Source organism: Megalobrama amblycephala, linkage group LG2 (genome assembly GCF_018812025.1).
Source record: "Megalobrama amblycephala isolate DHTTF-2021 linkage group LG2, ASM1881202v1, whole genome shotgun sequence".
In the NCBI taxonomy this organism is placed as follows: domain Eukaryota; kingdom Metazoa; phylum Chordata; class Actinopteri; order Cypriniformes; family Xenocyprididae; genus Megalobrama; species Megalobrama amblycephala.
The window spans coordinates 25,012,099-25,035,841 of record NC_063045.1 but is presented as its reverse complement, the minus strand read 5'-3'; the positions used below and the strand labels follow the sequence as shown (position 1 = coordinate 25,035,841).

At 34.5% G+C, this 23,743-nt stretch overlaps 2 protein-coding genes and 1 long non-coding RNA gene across 9 annotated transcripts in view; 1 reads left to right on the top strand and 2 right to left on the bottom strand.

Annotated features, from left to right (window-relative positions):
- Nucleotides 1-11,137, bottom strand: part of adgrg7.1 (adhesion G protein-coupled receptor G7, tandem duplicate 1) — a 15,688-nt gene extending 4,551 nt beyond the window's left edge. The window contains exons 1-12 of one of the 2 annotated variants that reach the window (XM_048167860.1): nucleotides 10,986-11,137; nucleotides 8,993-9,217; nucleotides 8,791-8,895; nucleotides 8,600-8,703; nucleotides 8,349-8,495; nucleotides 7,232-7,323; nucleotides 7,000-7,130; nucleotides 6,456-6,557; nucleotides 6,200-6,357; nucleotides 5,623-5,787; nucleotides 5,289-5,401; nucleotides 2,960-3,291 (exon numbers count right to left, since the gene is read on the bottom strand). In XM_048167860.1, the coding sequence (XP_048023817.1) occupies nucleotides 2,960-3,291; nucleotides 5,289-5,401; nucleotides 5,623-5,787; nucleotides 6,200-6,357; nucleotides 6,456-6,557; nucleotides 7,000-7,130; nucleotides 7,232-7,323; nucleotides 8,349-8,495; nucleotides 8,600-8,703; nucleotides 8,791-8,895; nucleotides 8,993-9,217; nucleotides 10,986-11,019 (1,708 nt within the window). In that variant the 5' untranslated portion in view covers nucleotides 11,020-11,137. The remainder of the gene's footprint in view (nucleotides 1-2,959; nucleotides 3,292-5,288; nucleotides 5,402-5,622; nucleotides 5,788-6,199; nucleotides 6,358-6,455; nucleotides 6,558-6,999; nucleotides 7,131-7,231; nucleotides 7,324-8,348; nucleotides 8,496-8,599; nucleotides 8,704-8,790; nucleotides 8,896-8,992; nucleotides 9,218-10,985) is intronic. The other variant, XM_048167849.1, reaches the window with a different exon arrangement.
- On the top strand, nucleotides 3,094-15,279 carry LOC125253771. Its single transcript, XR_007181541.1, has 3 exons — nucleotides 3,094-3,224; nucleotides 8,995-9,051; nucleotides 15,161-15,279. It is a non-coding gene; the product is annotated as an uncharacterized LOC125253771 (long non-coding RNA).
- LOC125253741 (adhesion G-protein coupled receptor G7-like) overlaps nucleotides 14,593-23,743 on the bottom strand; it is a 23,747-nt gene continuing 14,596 nt past the window's right edge. For 5 of the 6 annotated variants that reach the window (XM_048167813.1, XM_048167803.1, XM_048167793.1 and 2 more), the window contains 11 exons: nucleotides 22,584-22,675; nucleotides 21,102-21,238; nucleotides 20,842-20,982; nucleotides 20,590-20,750; nucleotides 19,528-19,677; nucleotides 19,080-19,192; nucleotides 16,984-17,312; nucleotides 16,498-16,579; nucleotides 15,517-15,675; nucleotides 15,145-15,304; nucleotides 14,593-14,968 (listed from right to left, as the gene is read on the bottom strand). In XM_048167813.1, coding sequence (XP_048023770.1) covers nucleotides 14,870-14,968; nucleotides 15,145-15,304; nucleotides 15,517-15,675; nucleotides 16,498-16,579; nucleotides 16,984-17,312; nucleotides 19,080-19,192; nucleotides 19,528-19,677; nucleotides 20,590-20,750; nucleotides 20,842-20,982; nucleotides 21,102-21,238; nucleotides 22,584-22,675 — 1,623 coding nt within the window. In that variant the 3' untranslated portion in view covers nucleotides 14,593-14,869. Of the gene's footprint in view, nucleotides 14,969-15,144; nucleotides 15,305-15,516; nucleotides 15,676-16,497; nucleotides 16,580-16,983; nucleotides 17,313-19,079; nucleotides 19,193-19,527; nucleotides 19,678-20,589; nucleotides 20,751-20,841; nucleotides 20,983-21,101; nucleotides 21,239-22,583; nucleotides 22,676-23,743 lie in introns of those variants that run through there. The other variant, XR_007181539.1, reaches the window with a different exon arrangement.

Below are 23,743 nucleotides of genomic sequence, written 5' to 3'. Positions count from 1 at the left end.
GTCAATTCCACACAATTGGTACTTTCGATGATTAACATTTCACAAACCTTAAAGGGATAGTTCATCCTTTGGATAGGTCATCATTCACTCAATCTCAAGTTGTTCTAATGCCGCATGCTCTTCTTTCTTCTTTGGACCAAGAAGGGAGATTTTTTTTTTTTTTAAATGTCACGCTCGCCCTCGTCCATATAACGGCTGTGAATAGTGACCAAGCATCAAGCTTTTAAAAAAACATCCAAAAGTACACACATTGATTCGCTGAGACAAGTGTCATATTCCAAGTGTTGGGGGTATATGTTAGGGTTTGGTTTAAAAAACAAACAAACAAAAAAAAAGAATTTAATTTATAAAACAAATTTAATGTATTTTTTAATGAAAATCCTGACCTTGGACATTGGGCTTCTCTGCACAGCTGCGCAACGTGTGAGTTCTAGAGATTCTATTAGCTTTGCAGTTCATTCTGTCTCGCCCAGAAAAAGCACACAAGTTGTGAGAAATCAAGATTAATAAAAACACAACATGAAATACAATGCCTAGAAATCCCCAAAAAAGTATCCATGTGATTTTTTTTCACTGAGGTTAATATGTCCAGGAACTCTGGTTGTCAGATGACTGTCAGAAGGACAGTTGATAAATCTGAATGTGATAACTTCTTGTTGTGACGAACACAATGAATATATTCACATCAGAGAAGAAAGAACATGAGTTGTATTTCATGTCACGGATTTTGTGATCTGTGCACGCTAATAGAATCTCAAGAACATGTATGTCATGCTGCCGTGCACAGAAGACCAATGGCCAAGGTCAGGATTTTCTTTAAATAATAGATTAAATTTTGGTTTGTTTTACACCAAGCTCAATCGTATACCTACCCCCAGAACGCTTGGAATAAATGACACGTGTCGCAATTTGGAACTTCCACTATTCACTGCCATTATATGGACAATTGCGAGTGGGACATTTTTTTTTTTTTAATTCTCCTTTTGTGGTCCGAAAAAGAATTAAGGGCATACAGCATTAGAACAACACCAGGGTGAGTAAATTGTGACTTTATTTTGATTTTAGGGTGAACTATCCCTTTAATATCTTGCAGTTTTGTAAGGAATTCAGATGTTGAATCAGTAACCGCTCAACCAATTGATCCAGTCTTTTTGGATGATTCATTATAAGAATCGGCTCATGAGAGTGTTCGGACCACACTTGTGCTGTATATGTTTTGCATTCATTTCATAAGGAAAACTTAACAGAAAGCCATGCATTCTTGAACTTAAAAAAAAATACATAGGATTTCTTTTGCTGTGCCGCTGACAATTTAGCAGCAGAAAAGTGGTACAAGTAACACTGGCATAATCAATAAAAATATGAATATTTACGGCAGTTGATACATTTATCCCTTTCGCACGTAAGTTTTAAATATTCTGTCTGACCCCCCAGAGTGAGTTTTTTAAGGCGACCGTTATAGAGTGCCCCAGGGATGACGCATTTTTGTAGGCAAAACCCAGAAGCGAGTTCGCATTTTAGGACTTCCGGTTCCAACGCCGTAAAGTCTATGGGTTTTTGAATGGGTTTTTGCTAAATCGCCTGAAATAAGGTCTGTGGTTAACAAAGCCTCTAAATACTTTCACGTTTTGATCTATGACATAAAACACACCAGTTATAACCCACTTGTGATTTTTTAAACTTTTACTCTGTCTTAAAATCGGCGGTTGCTAACAAATTTCTAAAAGGGACCACTTACTTTGGCGGGGACTTTAGACGTCATCATTAAAAACGGGACATTTGGACAGCATTTCTCATGAAAAAGTGGAAAAGTGTTCATAACAGCACAGATCATAATCGGCGAGCATGTTTTTAAATAACGTTGTTTTTTAAATACATTTTGAGGAAGCTTGGTGGTGACGACGTTGATCCGCGACCATGGTGTGCTGTAGTCTGTTTATAGCCTACTGTTAGCCTTTTATATCTGACGACTTTATTTAGGCTTCAAAATCTATAAATGTTGTGTTAACTTGTAAAGATTATCTTGATAGACAAAACGTGTAAGTGTCATAACCCTTTGTTAAACACAGAGCTTATTTTCTGCAATTTTCCAAAAGTCTATGGGGAAAATGCATAGCCTTTCAACCGAGGGAACCCGTGCGCCGCTAACTTCCGGGTTGGCCTACAAAAACGCGTCATCCCTGGGGCACTCTATTTAGAACATATCACTTTATGGTTTCCATGGTGACGCGTCATTGTTTGTTACGTGACACACCGCAGCACTGTATGAATGATGGTCTGATTTCATTTAATTTTTCCTTTGTTATTCAAAATATTCACAAATTTGTTGACTATAGCATGGAATATCTAATATTCGGATTGACAAATATGTAAAAGTGGATGTGTTTTGCTGTTTAAACACCTTTATAACGATCGCGTTAGTTGAGCCATATGCGCGATGGGCGCCGCCGTGTTAGTTTGCGCCGCACAGATCTGTTGGATTTACAACCCGTGAATTTATCCACTTCTCCCGAAATACATGAAAGTAAGCGAGTCGGTGAACTGGGGAAGAATAGAGTAAGCTTTAAAGTTACTTTCACAATGTGTATCTGATATGAATAAAACGTGTCGTCTAATTATAATGGAAAGGGTTGTTATTTCCGCTTCTATAGACATCATTGTGTATTTTACAAACTTTAAATATATTGTTTTGTTAGTACTCATGTGTATTTAAATGTCTGAAACCTAAAATAAACATTATTTGGTTGATGCGCGTCCGTCTCTGGTTTAGCTCCAGCCAAAGCGCGCACGCACATTTGAATTTGGCAGTTGATCACGCGATGCACTGAACGTTCTAATCACACCGGTGTGATCGTACGCTCCTGGGGCCAGCCAAGACTGATCACACCGGTGTGATCGTACGCGTCAAAGGGTTATACATGTATTGTTTTGAACCATACTGTAAATAAATTCAATGTACCCCATCCAGTAGCCAAGGAGACCTTTGGAAACCATGGAGGTGTTCCAGACACTCTGTTTATGAACAGGAGGAACACATTAATGCCGTACAGTGTGTTCCAAGTGAACGTGGCCAACAGGAAGTACTGAAGCAGAGCTGTAAACGCCGTACAGGGACCCTCATCTGGGTACTTGTGCTGGTCTGAATCAGGAACCGTGTTCTGATCGGACAACTGTGCCACTTTCAGATGTCGGACAGGGTTGTTTATGCCGAAGATGAAGAGAAGGTAGAAAACCGTCATGCTTATGCAGATGTTCACGATTAGCAGAGTAGGACTGCCTCCTCTTGACTTCCTGCAGCAAAGTGTATGAATATAAACTGTATATATATATATATATATAGTATGTGAACCCCTTGCAGAATCTGTGAAAATTAGAATTATTTTAATAAAATAAGAGGGATAATAAAAAATGCATGTTATTTTTTGTTTAGTACTGTCCTGAGTAAGATACTTTACATAAAAGATGTTTTCATTTAGTTCACAAGACAAAACAATAGCTGAATTTATTAAAATAACCCCATTCATAAGTATGTGAACCATTGATTCTCAATACTGTGTGTGGTTACCTGGATGATCCACGACTGTTTTTATGTTTTGTGATGGTTGTTCATGAGTCTCTTGTTTGTCCTGAGCAGTTAAACTGAGCTCTGTTCTTCAGAAAAATCCTCCAGCTCCTGCAGATTCATCAGTTTTCAAGCATTTTTGCATATTTGAACCCTTTCCAGCAGTGACTGTATGATTTTGAGATTCATCTTTTCACCCTGAGGACAATTGAGGGACTCAAAGTCAACTATTAAAAAAGGTTCAAACATTCACTGATGCTCCAGAAGGAAACATGATGCATTAAGAGCCGAGGGGTGAAAACTTTTGAACAGGATGAAGATGTAACAATTTTTCTTATTTTGTTTAAATATCGTTGTTTTTCATTTAGTACTGCCCTTCGGAACCAACAGAAGATACTCACATGTTTCCCGGCAGAAAAATTAAAGGTGGTAAAGAGGATGTTTTGTTTTATACATTTTTGCAATATTACTTGAAACTGTGTTTACTAAGTGATAAAAGACTATTTATTAGGTGCACTGAAAGGAATAATATTAATATACATCATCTGTGCACGAGGTAGGGCCTTAAAAACATCAGCCAATCGTTTACGCAATCATCGCGTAAACGATTGGCCCTCTGGCTTGTCAATCACTGCCATGACGTTCCTTGTGAGAGACGCGCGGCTGCGCGCTCTAGTAACTTTCCACACTACATGCGCCGCATGCAATGTTTTTGTCAGGAGACAGGAGTAACAACTGCAGATTATGAGTCACCTGCGGTGAGTCCGACATAATGAATCCACTAAGTGTGTGCGCGGTTTAACGATTGTAAGGCCGATTATGAATGTAAATTGATACTTATGACTGATCGCGCTCAAACGCGTCCAGTCAGAGCCAGTTGCGTTCAGTCTGCGATTACAGTCGGTGTTCAAATTCCATGTGAAAGTATATAAATCTGCTTCAGGAGCAGGAAACTAACGCTGTATGTTGAGCACAGTCAGAATGTTTTAGCTAATCGTAAAATGTGTATCATTTCAAACGCTCATTTCAAAAACTCAGTCGACGAAAACATCCTCTATACCACCTTTAAGTACAATTTACCTTGATATTTGAATTCAAAAGTTTTCACCCCTCGGCTCTTAATGCATCGTGTTTCCTTCTGGAGCATCAGTGAATGTTTGAACTTTTTTTAATAGTTGAGTCCCTCAATTGTCCTCAGTGTGAAAAGATGAATCTCAAAATCATTCAGTCACTGCTGGAAAGGGTTCAAATATGCAAAAATGCTTGAAAACTGATGAATCTGCAGGACCTGGAGGAATTTTCTGAAGAACAGAGCTCAGTTTAACTGCTCAGGACAAACAAGAGACTCATGAACAACCATCACAAAACAAAAAAACAGTCGTGGATCATCAGGTAACCACACACAGTATTGAGAATCAATGGTTCACATACTTATGAATGGGGTTATTTTAATAAATTCAGCTATAGTTTTGTCTTGTGAACTAAATGCAAACATCTTTTATGTAAAATATCTTACTCAGGACAGTACTAAACAAAATAACATGCATTTTTTATTATCCCTCTTATTTTATTAAAATAATTCTAATTTTCACAGATTCTGCAAGGGGTTCACATACTTTTTCATGCCACTGTATATATATATATATATATATATATATATATATATATATATATATATATATATATATATATATAATGATTAACAATGTAAACTATACGCCTTTACCTGGTTATGATTTGGTACACAGCTGTGACAAACAGACCCACTATAGAAAGAGCACAGCCGGTGATGCTGATCCAATGCAAGGCTTCAGAATACTGGTAGTTGATATCAAACGTCTGCAGAAAATGGTACCTGCATAAAAATTCTAGTTGCAATAGACTTTAATTCACAGCATCATAGACTTTACACTCTTTAAAATAAAGGTTCTTTATTTTTCATATTTGGTTCATTGGCATTCCTTGGAACCTTTCTTTTGCATAAAGGTTCTATATAGTGGAAAAGTGTTCTTTACACTAAAAAAATGGTTCTTTTAAATGAACTGACACATATAACTCACCATCAGAATGGCAAAATTTGCATTTTCAAATTTTTTCGGTTTACAGCTGCATACTGCATCACCCGAGGGGTTCTTTGTTTTGGTGCAGCCTTCTGTGTTCCAGTCTTTTTTAGTGTAATCCCAAAACACACATGCAAAGTTGTTGAGTGATAGTGTGGAATCGACCTGAAAGTTCAACAATGGATTCATTCATGAAAACCCAACCTCTGTCAATGTGTTTGATAACAAGGAACACCACAGTGTAGTTCTTTAGAAAAATGCTTCCTTCCAGTGGTACACTCTTAAAAATAAGATTCTTTATTGGCATCTAAGGATCAATGGAAGCTTTCCATTGCACAAAAGGTTCTTCATAGTGGAAAAAGGTTTTTTTAGAATATTAAAATGTTCTTCAGAAAAATGGTAAAGAACTATTCAATGAAATATTCATATTTCATGGCATCCCTGTGAAAAACCCCTTTTGGAACCTTTATTTTTAAGAGTGTATATTTTTTTCTAATTCCGTTATAAATAAGCTACAGACGACGCAAACCACAAAAGCGTGCCCAGAAGGAAGTGTGATTTCGAACTGGCTGCTTACCGAAGGTGTGACTGTAAACTCAATGTTGTCAAATCCAACATATTCTTGCAGACTAGCAGATATCACTCTTCTCTTGGTATCCAGAGAAGGCTGAAAGCTTTTTGACTGAAAGAACTGATCGCTATCATAGAGGACAAATCCCACATCTTTATTGAAATCTACAGAAAGAGCGAGAAAGTTACTATTGCTAAAATATCACTTTTAACAAATCATTTCATGAAGAATAATCAGAAAATATACAAGGGGAAAAGTAAACCTTGACTGAATCTGACATTCATTTGAAGGTCAATGTTATCTTTGGAAATCTCATCGTGTGTCGTAATCTTTATTCTGTCAGGTAAAAAGGTATCACTCTGCCCTGTAGAAATGAAGATATGACTATTAGGTGCACGCTAACTGTCTGAAATTATATTTATAGTAGCTTTACCCCTTATACATTACGTGTCAAGTTTGGAATACGTTTTTTAAATGTTTTTTATGCCTCTTATTCTCTCAATGTTTTCATTTATTTGATCAAAAATACTGTAAAAACAGTAGCATTGTGAATATTTTCTGCTGTTCACATCCTCACGCTCAGAATCATGCATTTCTAGTAACACAACGGCAAAACGAGTCTGCAGAAGTCAGGTGGTACAAGTCGGAGCTCTTCGAAAAGTTCTTTACCAGTTCTGCAAGGACGGGAACTCTTTTTACAATTCGGAATCTCGTAATATCGGCATTGCGGGAATGCACCTTTGTGTTTTTTTCTTGAGAGTTCTCGTTATATAGCTATTCAAACTTCAAAAAGGGCACACACTTGCCTTTAAAAGAGGTTAATTGCACTCGTTGGATTGGAGTTTGGCCCTTCAGCGACTGCACTGCTATGTTCGATTGAACCAACGATGGATTTGAATTCCCACGCAGAGAGAGTTTCTGTAGAGTCTTTGTTAGACTAAACAAACACAATCCAATGTCAGACAGCAGGTGAAAAAGGAAAGTGCTTTTAAATTTGGTTGAGATGTTTCTGTATGTCAGTGTGAAATGTTTTGTTACTCATTAATTGCATCATGGTCGACAGCAGAGTACATCTCATGACTTGCGCTCAGGAGCTGACTGACTGTGGCGACTGCTGACACTGTAATTTCCTACACAACGAAGAAAAAAAAAGTTTCTCAAAACAACTCTGGACTGTAGTATTATACAAATGGTGTGCATATACTTCTGGTTTTGTGAGGTGTGATATGTCTCAGTGTAGGTGCTATGTAAAAACTGCTATGTAAGCAAACAAGCACAAAACATAGTGTTTGCACTGTTCGGTTGCATAGGCCGAATCTAAAATTGGAGCTGTTATGAAGATTAGGCTATTAATAAAATGTTCTGACTTACCTGGAGTAGTCAAATTAGTTTATCTCTCTATTATTTCATGTGAAGTTTAAAGAAATTAGCCACTGACATGCAATGTTTACACTGCATATGGAAATAACTTGCAAATTATGAAAAACAAGTTGTGCAGAGTAAAGTGAGAGAGAAAAAAGACATAAACAACTTGTTCAGAACAAGAACAAATAAAAATGGTATTGCTATATTGTTACCCTAGAAATTAATCTTATAATAATAATAATTATACAATATATAGTACATTACATTATAAAATGTATAATTATTATCATTATTTGTTAATAATATAACATTATAAACATTCATATTTGAACAAGAACTATGGAGGGCCAAATTACCCAAAATTAAATCATTAAATAAATGTTGAAATATTTAAATAAATTCTGAAATACATAATTAAATTTTTAATTGTAAACATTTATTTAATGATTTAATTTTGAGTAATTTGGTAACATTACACACAACTAATATAAAACTTACTACTAATATGAATAATATGTTACTGCCTGGTATAATAATAACAATATTACAATTAATATAAAATATCTTAAATAATACCTTTAATTACTTCTGCATTATAAAATGTATTATTATTAACAATAACAAAAATACTAATGTATCATATCTTACCTACTTTTATTTACACCATAAACACAATGGCTTCATTTATGACTAAGGATAAGAGTGACCCATTTAAATTCATATACACACTTGAATGGAGAAAATCGGGAAATGTCCCTCATGACAGGAGACTTTAAATTTTAATAAGTACCATGCTTTGTGCAGTTTTATCAGACAGCAGTATGTTGGTTATTTTAGCAGCATTTGTGATGTTGTTGGCTGTCAGCCGTTCTGGTATGGATGTGAGGATCTGGGTGCTGGAGGCTAACTGCTTTAAGTTACCAGGAGTAGCTTCAATCTTGATTAAAAAAAAAATACTATGCAATGAGACCTTTTCTATTTTCATCTGGGGAAAATTATGTAAGTTTTAAAAGACTATATAATAATCATTAGATTACTTACATCTGCCTTAATGGAATCCAGAGTCAAATCACAATCTAAAATGTTTGGAGGATCAAATGAGCGAGTAGACATATTACAGAGGGCCGAAGCCTCTGGGATTCCACCTGAAAAACATAAATGTTAAATGAAGAGATGTTTAAAGTAGAGAGTATATTGTAAACACAGAAAACTATAGTAAGAGATTGAAGTACCATTTGGTTTTTGTGATGAACATCGCTCCACTGAGGAAGCAAACTGGCCTAAGACCGTTTTTGGGAAGGTGAATCGTAAGAGGTTTTGTTCAGGGCAGAAATTTGCTGTAAAAAAAAATGACAAGACTGTCAGTAACCTTGAGAACTTAAGCAACATTATTCAGTCTATCACATTTCATGCAATATTTTCAATGGATTTTACAGATGTTGCATGTGGTTCCAGTCCAATCATCTGGGCAGAGGCAGATCCCGTTTTGTAAGGTACCCTTATTTTCACACACCAGATTGGGTTTGGACAATGTTGTGCTCTGGCGTGCTGTAGTGGTGGGTTTCTGGCTTGTAGACTGTAGTGTTGAGGTGCTGAGTGTTGTACTGAAGTTCATAGAAGCGCTTGTATTGGTTTGACACCAAGTCTGTTCAAAAACAGCTATTTACAGAGACAAAACATTAGACAAAAGGCATCAATCTGTGATCACTTGCCTTTAGTCACATGGCCAGACTCTCTCTATAAATCTGGTCCAGCTTGCAACTTATTCCAAGAGCTAGCCATTTAGACAGGAAGAATCAGTCTGACTAACTTGAAAAGCAACCAATGGCCATTTGTTGAAAAGCCTCACTCAAATAACACTAAATAATTAGTAGAACTGTGAGTATATTTAAAACAAAACTTTAGTTAAAATACATTGGGCTATACCAGTAAACGTAATTTCCATGCATGGGTCAGATCAGAAATAGCTCAAAGTAACAACTGTGCATATTCAATTTTTGCACAGGATACAAAAACATATCACACAGACCCCATCATGCAATTTTTTTTTAATTTGTTAATTTGTATTGTGCCTTAAGGATGGTGCCTTAGGATGAGATGTGCAGTGGTTACACAGAATTGTGATATGCAAAACACCAATATGGAAATGTATACTCAGATAAAGCACTAAAAATCTACATTATGAAAGAGAATAATTTAACATTTTAAATAATAATAATAATGCATTTTTTTTGTTATAATGACAATAGTGGAGAATTTATTAAAATATTGTTTTATTATTGTCATTAACTGGTAATATTAATAAAAACTGCTGTCAAAAACACATATATACATATACATATACATACATATATACAGTCCAAAAGTTTGGAACCACTAAGATTTTTAATGTTTTTAAAAGAAGTTTCGTCTGCTCACCAAGGCTACATTTATTTAATTAAAAATACAGTAAAAAACAGTAATATTATGAAATATTATTACAATTTAAAATAATTGTGTACTATTTAAATATATTTGACAAAGTAATTTATTCCTGTGATGCAAAGCTGAATTTTCAGCATCGTTACTCCAGTCTTCAGTGTCACATGATCCTTCAGAAATCATTCTAATATGCTGATTTGCTGCTCAATAAACATTTATGATTATTTTCAATGTTGAAAACAGTTGTGTACTTTTTTTTTTTTCAGGATTCCTTGATGAATAGAAAGTTCAAAAGAACATCATTTATCTGAAATACAAAGCTTCTGTAGCATTATACACTACCGTTCAAAAGTTTGGGGTCAGTAAGAATTTTTTATTTTTATTTTTTTGAAAAGAAATTAAAGAAATGAATACTTTTATTCAGCAAGGATGCATTAAATCAATCAAAAGTGGCAGAAAAGACATTTATAATGTTACAAAAGATTAGATTTCAGATAAACACTGTTCTTTTGAACTTTCTATTCATCAAATAATCCTGAAAAAAAAAGTACACAACTGTTTTCAACATTGAAAATAAATGTTTATTGAGCAGCAAATCAGCATATTAGAATGATTTCTGAAGGATCATGTGACACTGAAGACTGGAGTAACGATGCTGAAAATTCAGCTTTGCATCACAGGAATAAATTACTTTGTCAAATATATTTAAATAGTACACAGTTATTTTAAATTGTAATAATATTTCACAATATTACTGTTTTTTACTGTATTTTTAATTAAATAAATGTAGCCTTGGTGAGCAGACAAAACTTCTTTTAAAAACATTAAAAATCTTAGTGGTTCCAAACTTTTGGACTGTACTGTATATATACACACACATATGCATATATATATGCATATATATATATATATATATATATATATATATATATATATATATATATATATATATATATATATATATAACTAATGCAATAATTCAAACCATTTCAAAAGTGAACCTTACCTGAGGTTAAGATTAAGAGCAGAAAGTGGTCCATTACACACGACAAATATAAAACTAACTACTAATATGAACTCTTGTTTCTGTCTGGATTATAAAGCAGAGTCAGGGCTGGATCATTGCTGAAGTGGGAAGTCCATCAGTTATGGAAATGACCATACATACTTGCATCACAGACAAATGTAGCACTAACAGGAAAATAGAACTAAACAATAACATTATTCTGTGCTCTTCACACAGCACATATCTTACCAATCTTTTTCAGAGTAACTCCAAAACATGCATGGAGAGTTGTAGAGGGATATTGTCTTGAAACTGAAAGTTCATGAATACACAAATTCATCCTACATATCTTTTGTCAACATGTTTGATGCTTAAACTTATGCATGATAGGAATCAGGAGTATAATTTTATTTAATGCCCTGTCAGCATCTGAGGCTAATTCCATGGCAAAAACTCAATTACAAAAATACAAATATCACAAAAATACAATAAAAACCAATAAACAAATAAACACAGCAGGTAATATTATACAAGATTTTTTAAATTAACATATGATAAAAATTATAAAACCTTTTCAGGCAAAATCTTACTAAATAAGTCCTTATATGAACTTACTTCATAAAAGAGCTTTCAACTTGCATTAAAACCAGGACTGTCAGGGTTCTGTCACTTCGGTCTAGTTAATTTCTTGGTTTTGTGACAGAGCTCTGACACTCCCGTTCTTGTCGTGTTTTTGTGTGAGCGTACGGTCTCGAGTGTTCTCGGGGCCGTGCGCTCTCTTGTCTGCGTGCCTTGTTTCATGTTGGGAGCGTGGCGTTCGGATCCCGGCACTCGTGTCTAGTTTGGTTTCGGTTTCGTGTCGGGATTCGGACACTCGCGCTCCCAGTCCTGTCTTTATTGTGAGCGCACGGGTTGTGTGTACTTTCACTTGCCGTGCGCTCTTGTCTCATGTTTTGTGTAGCATGCGGTTATTCCACCTGCCGCGTGCTTTCATGTTGTGTTTTTGTCTTGTTTTGTGTGAACACGTGGCTTATGAGTTTTCATAGTCACGTGTTCATGTCTCGTCTTGTGTAAGCACATGGCTTGTGATTTGTCTTCATTGGCCATGTGCTTGTGTCTTTGTTTTGTTTGATGTGAGCACATGGCTTGTCATGTGTTTCTTTGTGCCATGTGCTCTCATGTCTATTGTCTTGACCCCGCCCACCTTGTTACCTCATTATTGGTTGATTTGCCCCACCTGTCCTCCCTCGTTACCTGCTTTGTTTGCTCTCCTATTTATTCTCCTTGTGTTTGCAGTCCTGTGCTTGTTCGTTGTCATATTTTCCCTGGTGTTTTCGTCAAGTCAAGCCAAGTCAAGTCATGTCTTGTTTTTTGTTAAGTCTGTTTTCCCCCACGGGGTAGTTTTTGTTGTGTTTTTGTTTTATTTTTTTTATTAATAAAAGCCCTCTTCCTTGCATTTGAGTCCTCGCTCCTTCCCTTCCATCCAACCTGACAAGGACATTCCAATAGAATATGTTTAATAGAAAGGGAAGTCTTGCAGAACATGCATAGAGTTGTGTCTTCACCTTATTCCCTCTGGTCCTCTTCGGTCAAAAATCCGAAAAATTTGAAATTGTAATTTTTTTTTTTTTTGCAATGGGATGACATTTGGTGACTTTTGTCGCATTAGCTATGTGAACGCACAAAAAATCATGGTTCAGATATGTTAAATGGTCGTAAAAAAAATTGACTGACATAGGAAATGAATTGGAACTACAAAAAAATCGAAAACTCAAACAATCTTTTGGTAGTACAAACTACAAATTAGCCACTGTGCAGAAAAAAGTGCACAGCAATGAAGGGGTGACACTCAAAAATGTCAAGAGTGCAAAACAGACACATCCACCCCCACACATATATATATGAACTAGTGCAACTATAACACAGAGCAAGTTTTTTGCAAATGCATGAAATAAAATCAATAATTCAGCCACAAAGCAGGAAAAAAACAGCAAGGAAGAGGTTACATTCTACAGAGTACAAAACAGATACACCCACTCAAACACACACTCACTTACACACACTCACAGACACACACAACACACTATTTATACACACAAAAATGAACCGATGTGGCTGTAACAATATTGTAAAATTGAGCCAAAAGACTCAAATAAGAGGTTGAAATCAGATCAGACCCATATTTATTAAGCTGTGATAAAGCATGCCTATTCATTTTTGTTACATTTTTATTGAATTTTGATGTTATGTGTAATGAAATGTCCTGTTTTCAGGTTTCACTTTAGTAAACAATAATGCTATGACACTTCAAATCAATATTTCAAACAAACAAAAACAAAAATCTAAACTTTGACAAAAAGTATTCTTTGAGAAAGTCTAAATAACCAAATCCACAACTTTATAAAAATAAGTATTTATGTCTAAAAACCACTGCAGAATTTATAAACCACTTTACATAGAACTAGTGGTTACAACATGGCATTACATAAGTTTTTCTTTTTTTACTCCCACCAGATGGCAGTAATCTACCTTCAAAAATTGGATTTTAAATGCCTTGTCTCTATTTTAACATAGAATACTGCTTGAATTGATAAAAAGTGATAAAAATATATCAGACAAAAATTGTGTATTATTTTCAATGGGGAAAAATAGCTAATAAAAATGGTATAAATATTCCATTGTATCATAAAATAGCCTCAAAATTTGAAACAATAATCAAAAAATACTATTGAACAAAAATATATTATTGATTTTCCTGAAACAAAAAAGTTACATTTCAAGGCTTCGGCCATTTTTGACCGTGTCGGAGTCAAGTGTGACCCCTAAACAAAGAGGACCAGAGGGTTAAGCAACAATGCAGAGTCTGTCTTGTATGACCTATACGACATCTAGTGAACACCACTTGATCAAATCTGGTTTTAAGGGAGATTAAAAGTCTCTCTGAGATTTCCAGATGGATTTCATGTAATCTATTATTTGTGCACTTACCCACTCTTCTTGCCACTTATTTAATATATAACAATAATAGGTATTGTATAGGAATTACAAATGAAACGGTTTCTGCTTTCTACAAGTATGAATGAATTTTTAGGTAATGATTAGCTTACCTTACCTGCCCACCTCAATAACAGCAAAAGTGTTTTGTGATAAAACATGAACACAATAAGGATACTGTACCAAACAATTTTTTTTTATGCAAGCATACAGTAGTGGGACCATATTTATAATAAAAAACATTTTCAATCCAACTAACATTACTGACTTTAGTTTAACATTACTTTAGTTAAAATGAGGCACTATCATGACTTTACAAAGTGGGAAGACTGAAAAGCTTCCTTTGTCCTGTCAAATCATATATATATATATATATATATATATATATATATATATATATATATATATATATATATATATATAGCGTGTGTGTGTGTATATACAAACTATTATGTTAGATGCGATTAATTGATTTGACAGCACTAAATATTTACTCTACCGAATCATTATGCTATGCATTAACATTTTACATATTACTATATACTGTAATTAGTTTCATTTCACCATCGCCGAACCTTGAGAGCAGTGAATAAACCACATATTTTCAGATAATAACCTTTTTTTATTTTTATGAACAGTAAGAAAATTTAAATACACAATTTGTCCTAAAGCAAGTCTAATATAAATCAAAGACTAAAGTAATGTTTTTTAAAAGACTATTATTTCTAAAATGTACTATAGGCATTATTTGTACAGTTTCTAATAAGACAATATGTTTATGAGACAATGTATTTATTAATATTATTAAACTGAATTAAAATGTCAGCAAACCAATGGAATCAACTGCAATCTTGTCTTGTTCTTGGCTTTTTGCGTCCATTTTCCATGTTTTAAGGCTCTCCCCTTGATTCAGTCTTAGAATCCAGATTATATCGAGCTCTCGTCTTTAGAAAAGACTTCAGTGTGAATAAAAGGAAAATCTGAACACCCTTTGAAGGACAGAAAATAAGGTCACCAGTCACCAAACAATGCAAAATATACATATATATTATATCTTAAAATATCAGCTTGGATAAATCCAATAAAAAAATTTCTGAATCTCTATTACTGTCCTTAGTTGTTAATAAGTTGTCAAAAATATTATTAATAGAGTGTAATAATGCACCTGTGTTGTATTGCAGAGACAGAAGACCACACTGAGAATGATGTAGAGTGTTTTGTCACGGGTGATGAGCACAAAGTAACCAATGACCCAGGACAAACCGAGTACCACAGCCAGAGAGAAACTACTCAAAATCTTCTTCTTTAAAGGAGTGGTGCGTGAGCTAAAGAACCAAAAAATAATAAAGCAAGTATTAACGTACTGAACTGCAAATATTATGTTGCCATGAAACAGAGCTCTGAAAATTACAGCTGAGATACTAGTTACAAGAAAGAATTCCTACTATTTTCAAATCAAATTATACTGTTTTAAAGGAAAGTTTGGACTTGGACTTGTTTTAAACCCGGTACATTCGTTTACAGTTCAGTTACGTACCTCTTCAGGTTGGGATTTGCACAACAGATGGTTTGAGAGAAGTACACAAGCAGAGCTGTGTTAAAACACAACATAACCGCTAGAGGGAGCAAGAAACCCCACAACATCGGCCGCTTCGGATCAAACGTTCCCGCCTTGTCCAGAGACGCCAACCAACAGCTAAAACAGTACAAAACAAAGACAGAACGAGAAATACTGGGATATGTTCATTGGGGATGCATAAGTAAAGTTCTTTATTCGATCATTTTTTGTCTGCCCTCAATACTCTAATAAAATGCAATATTTCGTATGGGGTATCCACCTTGTTTATTAACTCTTTCCCCGCCAGCCACTACCAGCATTTTTGATAATTTTCACAAAAATCAATGACCCCCGAATATTTTGGTGTATGAATATCTGAACATGCAATAGCCTTTATCAAAAGAAAGAACAATATATCAAAAGAAAGAACAGAGCCCCTGTTTAATATATATATATATATATATATATATATATATATATATATATATATATATATATATATATATATATATATATATATATATATATATATATATATCTTCATGCATTCTTTTTTATTGAATGTGGGTTTCATTAAAAAAAATAAAAAAAATCTGAAAAAAAACGTCTGTTTAAAAGAATGGAAAGCTGGAAAATTCAGTCAATGGCGGGGAAAGAGTTAATGTAATACCGGGCATGGCCATTTGCAACTTGAATGTACAAGGCTTCTGGTTATTTTATTTGTATAAAAACAGTTCTTTACTCTGCTTGATGTTGCAAACTGGTATTTTATCATATTATTTTTATTTATTATCATAATCATACACACACTGTTAGTTTTACTAACAAAAATAGTTTTACCATTTAGTTTTACTGCACTTTGTTAGTCTATAGCCTACTTCATGTTATTCAATATAGCGGCTAATGAATCTGAAGTCTCATGCATTTACAGGAAATAAAGCAAAATTATTTTTTACTTACAACTCTTCTTGTCGATAACCTAAAGGGTCCTTAAAGCTGTAGGTGGTGGCCAGCGAAATGCCAACAATAACAGCAGGCAGACCTAACACATTATAATTCATTGAAATGATTATTTTAAATGATAGCCTATATGATTATCATCATGCTTTTTTCTAAATTTAGATTAGGTTACCTTTGCTCACTTTTTTTCAGATTTTTTAGAAAATCTCAAAATTAATATTCATTTTCGTCCTGTACATTCACTTGTACTGTAGTATTTAAAATGATTATTTTTCTTACTGTTATAGTAGTACAATGACAAAATACAATATAGTTTTAATATCACCCATTTTTCGGTTATTGGCAATAACATGAAATCATCAGCCAGAAATTTAATATTAGACTAAATGTATAACATTTAATAGGCTACCATATCTTTGTTTACAGTTATGCAAACAGAATCAAAGTGTCATGACTTTTAATATCAGTGTTTTATTTTAAATGTACCCCAGCCAGCTGTCATGGCGATGGTGCGGAAACCTCGCGGTGGACCACTGAGGGCATTTCTAATGAGGAAAAACACGTGAGCTGCATACATGATGTTCCAGGCAAACGTGGCCAGCAGGAAGTACTGCAGCAGGGCTGTGATTGCCGTACAAGGGCCCTGATCGACCTTCTGCTGCAAATCTGAAGAAGGAATAATGTTCTTCTCTGAAACAGAGGCCTTTGAGCTCTGGACTGGGTTGTTGATTCCAAAAATGAACAGCAGGTAGTAGGTGGTCATGCACAAACAGATGTTCACTAAGAGCATAGTGGAGTTGGCTCCTCTCAGTTTCCTGCAGAGTTGTAAAGAGTGAAGTTTATTTGATATGGGGAAAAAATTAAGAGGACACTCTTTATATTTTGCCTGTTTCACAAACCAGAACCATGGAATTACCATTTGTTGGCTAGACATGGATGTAAATACACTGCAAAAAAGATTTTCTTATCAGTACTTTTGTCTTATTTTCCAGTACAAATATTGTCTATACACCAATATTAAATTCTGGCTGATACTGGTGAGCTGATAATTATTCTTATGATTACGGTTGATAACTAATATATGACTGATATTAAGTGAATTTACTCGTCACAACACCATATTATCTGTGAGTTATTACATTTAACAGTGTTATTAAATTAGTGTTTTTTAAAAATTAACTTTAAAGCTGCAGTTCGTAAGTTTTGCCTCTTTGTCGCCATCTCTGTTTGAAACTTGCAATTACAGTTATTTGCAGAATTATCATCTTTACGTGGGATGTGCATTGGTACGGCTCCTCAGCACGGATGAATCTAATGTTTGCTGTCAGTCACCACATCAGTGTGGATACTGTACTTCAGAATCACAGATCCAACGTCTTGGAAGTATGACCAATATAAGAATTTTCACTAGAAAATGTCATCTGAACAAGTAAGTAACATGTCTGCCACCTTTGTTCTGACCAACTGAGAAAAAAAGCATTAGGCCTACAATAAATCGCGCTGCCAATGGTGATTAAATCTAACGATCGCTTAGCTCAGATCATGTCGAACTGTGCAAATTATTATTATTGTTATACTTTGTTCTCAAATTGTTAATGTTAACAACATCAGCATTGCGTGACTATGTGTATTTAGTGTGTGTTAGCATTACCTGTAGATTTCAATTTCTGTAGCCACTCTGCAGTCTGAAGTCTTTTGCTTTTGACTACAGGTGAATCTCCATTTGTCACTGATGATTGCCATTTAGACTTTTCTGGATTCACAATCCACCATCAAAATGATAAGTTTAATTATTTCAGCCGCTGTGAGAAAAGGCTATAAATGATCTGCTACCAGCAGCATCCACAAATGCCATATAGCCTAGCTGGGACTCCTTCTCTATGTAAAAAGACGTGACGTAATGACGCGAAGACGAACGGCTGCATGCTTGAATTTCCCGTGGAAACCCACCAGTACAGTTTTTATTAGAATTTATTAGAAACATTATTACAAGCTTACCGTTGTGAATCGGGCTAAGGTAAGGAGATAGTTTTGAACACTGGCTGGTTATGTACTTCCTCAAAAATTGATTTTGGATCATTTTTAACCTAAAAAAGTTACGGACTGCAGCTTTAAGTGAGTTGTAAATGCCCTACTGTAATCTAATATGGCCTTATATATTATGTGTAAATAGTATAATGTGCATCTACAAATAAATAAATAAATAACTTGAAGCAAAACTATGCACTATAATATATTTGGAATGTATTTTTCTTTAAATGTTAAAAAAAAAAAAAATGCACAATTGCCAATGGGGTAAGCGAAATATTTAATTCAAGATATACTCTCTCAAAAACAAGACAGTCGTTTGTTTCTAAATAAAGGTACCATGTTTTAAGTATGTTTAGATATCTCTACTGGGAAACAAGACAAAATACCAAGGTCTTCTGGACATGTAATTCTTTGAAGTACATTTGATTACCATGTGAATATTACAGTATATGAATATGGTGATTATACAGTAGCTTGGTATCAAAGTACAATATTACTATATTACTGCATTACTAATATTCTTTAAATGTATCCAGTGCTTTAGTACGTACCTGGTCTTAATTTGATAAATTGTGGTGAGGAGCAAACCAACAATAGACAGACTGCATCCCACAATACTGATCCAGTTTAAAGCCTCAGAATAATTATAGTCTGCTCTGAAGCTCTACGAAAAGTAGAGAGAAATCTTGATGGTAAATATTGTTCAGCTAGATTCACCAAATATTCAAGTGTACTGTGTATTTTTGCTACCACATTAGGCAAGTTAACATAACAAATGATGTTAGCTTAGCATCATGCTAACGGCAGATTCTCTTGACATCAAATATGAGTTGTGTCATTTGCATCCTTTGCGTGAGGATTATTATTTACTAGGTATAAAGTTTCTAGAGAGAGTGATGTTGCATTTTAGTTATGCTGCCTATCTAGGCAGCTCACTATATGTCTTTAGAGCAAAGTTTCAACAGTCTCTTTAACACATGTACTGTATGTTAAACTAACCATCAGAACTGCAAAGTTGGTGGTGTGGTTGCATTTACACTGAAAACCATAGGGATCTTGTATCTTGATGCAGCCCTCTGTTCTCCAATCTCTTTGAGCGTAGTCCCAAAACACACATGCAAAGTCGTAAGGTGTCAATCCAGATTTATTCTGAAAACATAAACAAAACAAACATTGTGTGTATGTACTACCATCAAAAGTTTGGAGTGTTTCATGTTTTTGAAAAATACTGTAATATTGTGAAATATATATATATATATATATATATATATATATATATATATATATATTTTCTATCCCTTTAAATGTTTTCTATTTTAATATATTTTAAAATGTAATTTATCAATTAAATCTATCCTTGTTGAATAATTTCACTTAATTTAAAAGTGTAATTTCTTGGTTACTCTTTATTTTAAGGTGTCCTTGATATAGTGTAATCAAACAAATTAGTACCGAGCAATATTAATTAACAACATACTATAGGGTTAGGGTTAGTTATGTACATGTAATATATGCATTGTTTGTAGTGTTACAAATTTATTTATTATTTTTTTTAAATCTTTCTTACCCCAAACTTTTGAATGGCAGTGTATCAGTTTCCACAAATATATGAAGCAGCACAACTGTTTTCAACAGTGATAATAATAATAATAATAATAATAATATATTACATTTTATAGTATATTACAATAGAAAACTTTTTTTTTTAATTAAAAATTGCAATGTTTTTTTCATAAAATAATTTCAGCCTTGGTGAATAAAAGAGACTTCTTTCCAAAACAATGACTGGTAGTGTATTAATATTTTAACTTACTTTTTCCATTGTAATACTCAATAATTCATGTCAGTTCATTTAAATTTGGGCATAAGTCTCTGCGTAATGAGCAGGATAATGTACAAACCGGTCATTCCTGATCCTCATCATCCTGACAGGGTTTATTTTGTGATAACGACCGGCTAACTTTCAGTTATTCTCTGTGTAGGTGTTTTATTGACTAATAACATGAGTGATTCAGAACCTGCTATATGTTATGTAATCATTATGAGTTTACCATCACTTACCTCAGGCCTGATGGTAAACTCCACTTTATCAAGCAAGTGTTTGTCTGTGAGGCTGGCCGAGAGCACTCTTCTTTTAGTATCTAGTTGGCTATTAAAGTGTTTTGAGTTGAAAAAACGGTCATTTTCATAAAGCACCACTCCAATGCTTAGGTTTCTGTTCCCTACAGGGAAGGAAAATGAGAGAAATTTGTTCAAAACATTGACTTTTGTTCTGCAAACCAAGAGCAACAACAACAGAGATAAAAATGGTACCCCAATCTTTCTGGGAATCGTTTTGCAGTTTGAGAGCTAACAGGAGATCAACGGGACGTCCTGAAGAGGGTGTCAGGTTAGCAGCGTCTGCACCGTCTGTACTCATATTTACTCCTTCAGGGGTAAATTTCCCTGACAGTCCTAATGAAATGCACCTTAGTTTAGTTAAAGAAGTAGAAATGTCTTTCTGATATTAACAAAGATATAATAATTACACATGGAGCTTTATATGCTCTTCTCTGGGAGGTTTCAGCACTGACCTGTTTGAGCGAAAAATTGCACTTGTGGGGTCCAGTGTGACAACTTGATGGCTTGCACCACTAGGTTTGGCTGCACCAGTGCACTAGAGTTCATGCTACTAATGTTCAAAGCAAAATCCTCCAGAGTTTTTGTGAGACTACAGATATAATACACATGAAAAAGTTAAACACACATCCATCCTAACAAAAAATAAATAAATAATAAATAAATAAAATTACAGTTTTTTTCAAAGTCTGCTTTTTGAATTGAGTGGTGTCTAGGTTAAAAAAAGTCAAGATTATCTTTATTACATTTATTTCTACAATCTAAATATCTTAGATTGTGTTTAAATTTAATTTTCTTTTAATTAAGAAAAATTTCATTTTATAAATGTCCGCAAAAATTGTCAACTCTGTTTCTAACCAAACACCCCCCTGAAAATTAAAAAAAAAATGGTTTAACCCCAAACCATGTGACCATCATCATGTGATGTCATTTTCTTCTGCGGCAGATATTTTTAACATATTATGATAAATATTGTTTTAATTTTTTTCTATATTTTAACTCCAGTGACCTATTGTTAAGGAGTATATTAATTTACCCGTCAACTATGTTGGCTACATTGTTATGGTTTTCAAAATTTTTATTATTTTATTTCAAATAAATATTAAAATGTGAGGTTAACCTGATCAGGAAAATAACATTTGGTTGGACAGACAAGGACTGCCATCGAAACTGAGGCAAAATGATGAAATTGTCAACTGTTACCTGTCAGCTATGTTACTTGCATCAATTATGTTACTGTCTGTCACGATCATCAGCTGGAGTGCCTTTTAATAGCTACCAGAGGGCACTTCACCCCAGACTATTGTTATTCTTGCACGGACTATTCTTGCATTCCCATAACTCACTGCCCGGACTCATCATCCCTGATTACATCCACCTGTGTCTCATTAACCTTGTTAGCTCACCCTATAAAAGCCTGGACAATTCTGTCAATCATTACTAAGTCTTGCACGTGTTAGTACTGTACTTCTGAGCATTTGTATCCTGGTTGTAGCCATAGTTGTTTTGTTGTTGTGTTTTTCATTAAGAATAATAATGAACTCACCACACAAGCAATTGCTGGCCCTGAATTGCTGCTAATTCGAGATTTTAGAAGTGAGGTGGAAAAGAGGGAAAAACGCCAACGTATAATTTACATAATAATTTAAATAACAATTATATAATTTAATAATTATAATATGACCGTGCTGTGAGAATATTATGGGAATTTACCTAGAATTTTACACAAATATCAGCAAAACATTTTTAAAATAATCACTACATATGGCAGAATAGACCAAAGAAACATTGAATATTTAAGTCACTTAAAGTGTAGCACTTTGTGTATGTAGTGGCATGCAGTTTTTCTGTAACATAGTTGACAAACTCACCAGGTAAATCATTTATTTATTTGTAATGTCAAAATGTATTTGATATAGAGTATAGAGTGTAAATACCTCTCAAGGGCATCATAAGTATCTTCAGAGTATTGGTTTTTAACAGTTTGCATGAGCTGACTGATGGTGGCCATTGCTGACACTGCAACTGTCTGTACAATAATAATAATAAAAAAAACATTTAATAAAGGTGCTAAAGAGGATATTTTCGTAGACTGAGAAACCAAAGACTGTTCGTGAGTTTTTGAAATGAGCGCATACGTAAGAACAACCCCCCTCCTTCACAGCTCATTTCGAGGGAACGCCTCCCAAAACTCGTGCACGAGTATTGGAACACGAGTGTTTACCACCGGCATTCGCTGTGTCGTGTTGGTGGATTCATTATGTCGGACTCGCCGCAGGTAACTCATAATCTGCAGTTGTTACTCCTGTCTCCTGACAAAAACATTGCATGCGGCGCCTGTAGAGTGTGGAAAGTTACTGGAGCGCGCAGCCGCACGTCTCTCACAAGGAACGTCATGGCAGTGATTGACAAGCCAGAGGGCCAATCGTTTACGCAATGATCACGTAAACGATTGGCTGATGTTTTTAAAGCCCTACCTCGTGCACAGATGATGTATATTAATGTTATTCCTTTCAGTGCACCTAATAAATAGTCTTTTATCAGTTAGTAAAGACAGTTTCAAGTAATATTACAAAAATGTATAAAACAAAACATCCTCTTTAGCACCTTTAATATTACATTTCTACATAATGATTTCTACATAATGAAGGTGTTTGAACACAGATGTGTGTCCACAATGCATGTAAACAACCACCCTATAATGGTAAAATCTACCCACTGCTTTTTTTTATAATCCCCATAAATCATAAAAAAAAAGTCTCTCCAAATGATTGGTTCCAGATTTCCCCCTACTCTTGCGTAAGAATAGCGGGAAGCCCTGCCCATGAATTGATGGAAACTGTCCTATTAGCTCATTATTATGTCATGTACACATTCTGGAAGCGCTGGTCGAATTGAGTATGTTGCTAACTCGATCCCTTTCTCAGCTGTGAGAACCTGACGTAGTTGCTGGATCGCTGTTTTTCCGCACTGGCCTTTACCGGAAAAGCTACTGTTTTGTTGGCTCTTCATAAAACATTAATCCCCTCGACAAATGGTAGGTATTTATGCATGCATACATTAGGATGGGAGAGAATAGATCTAACAGAGTAACAGT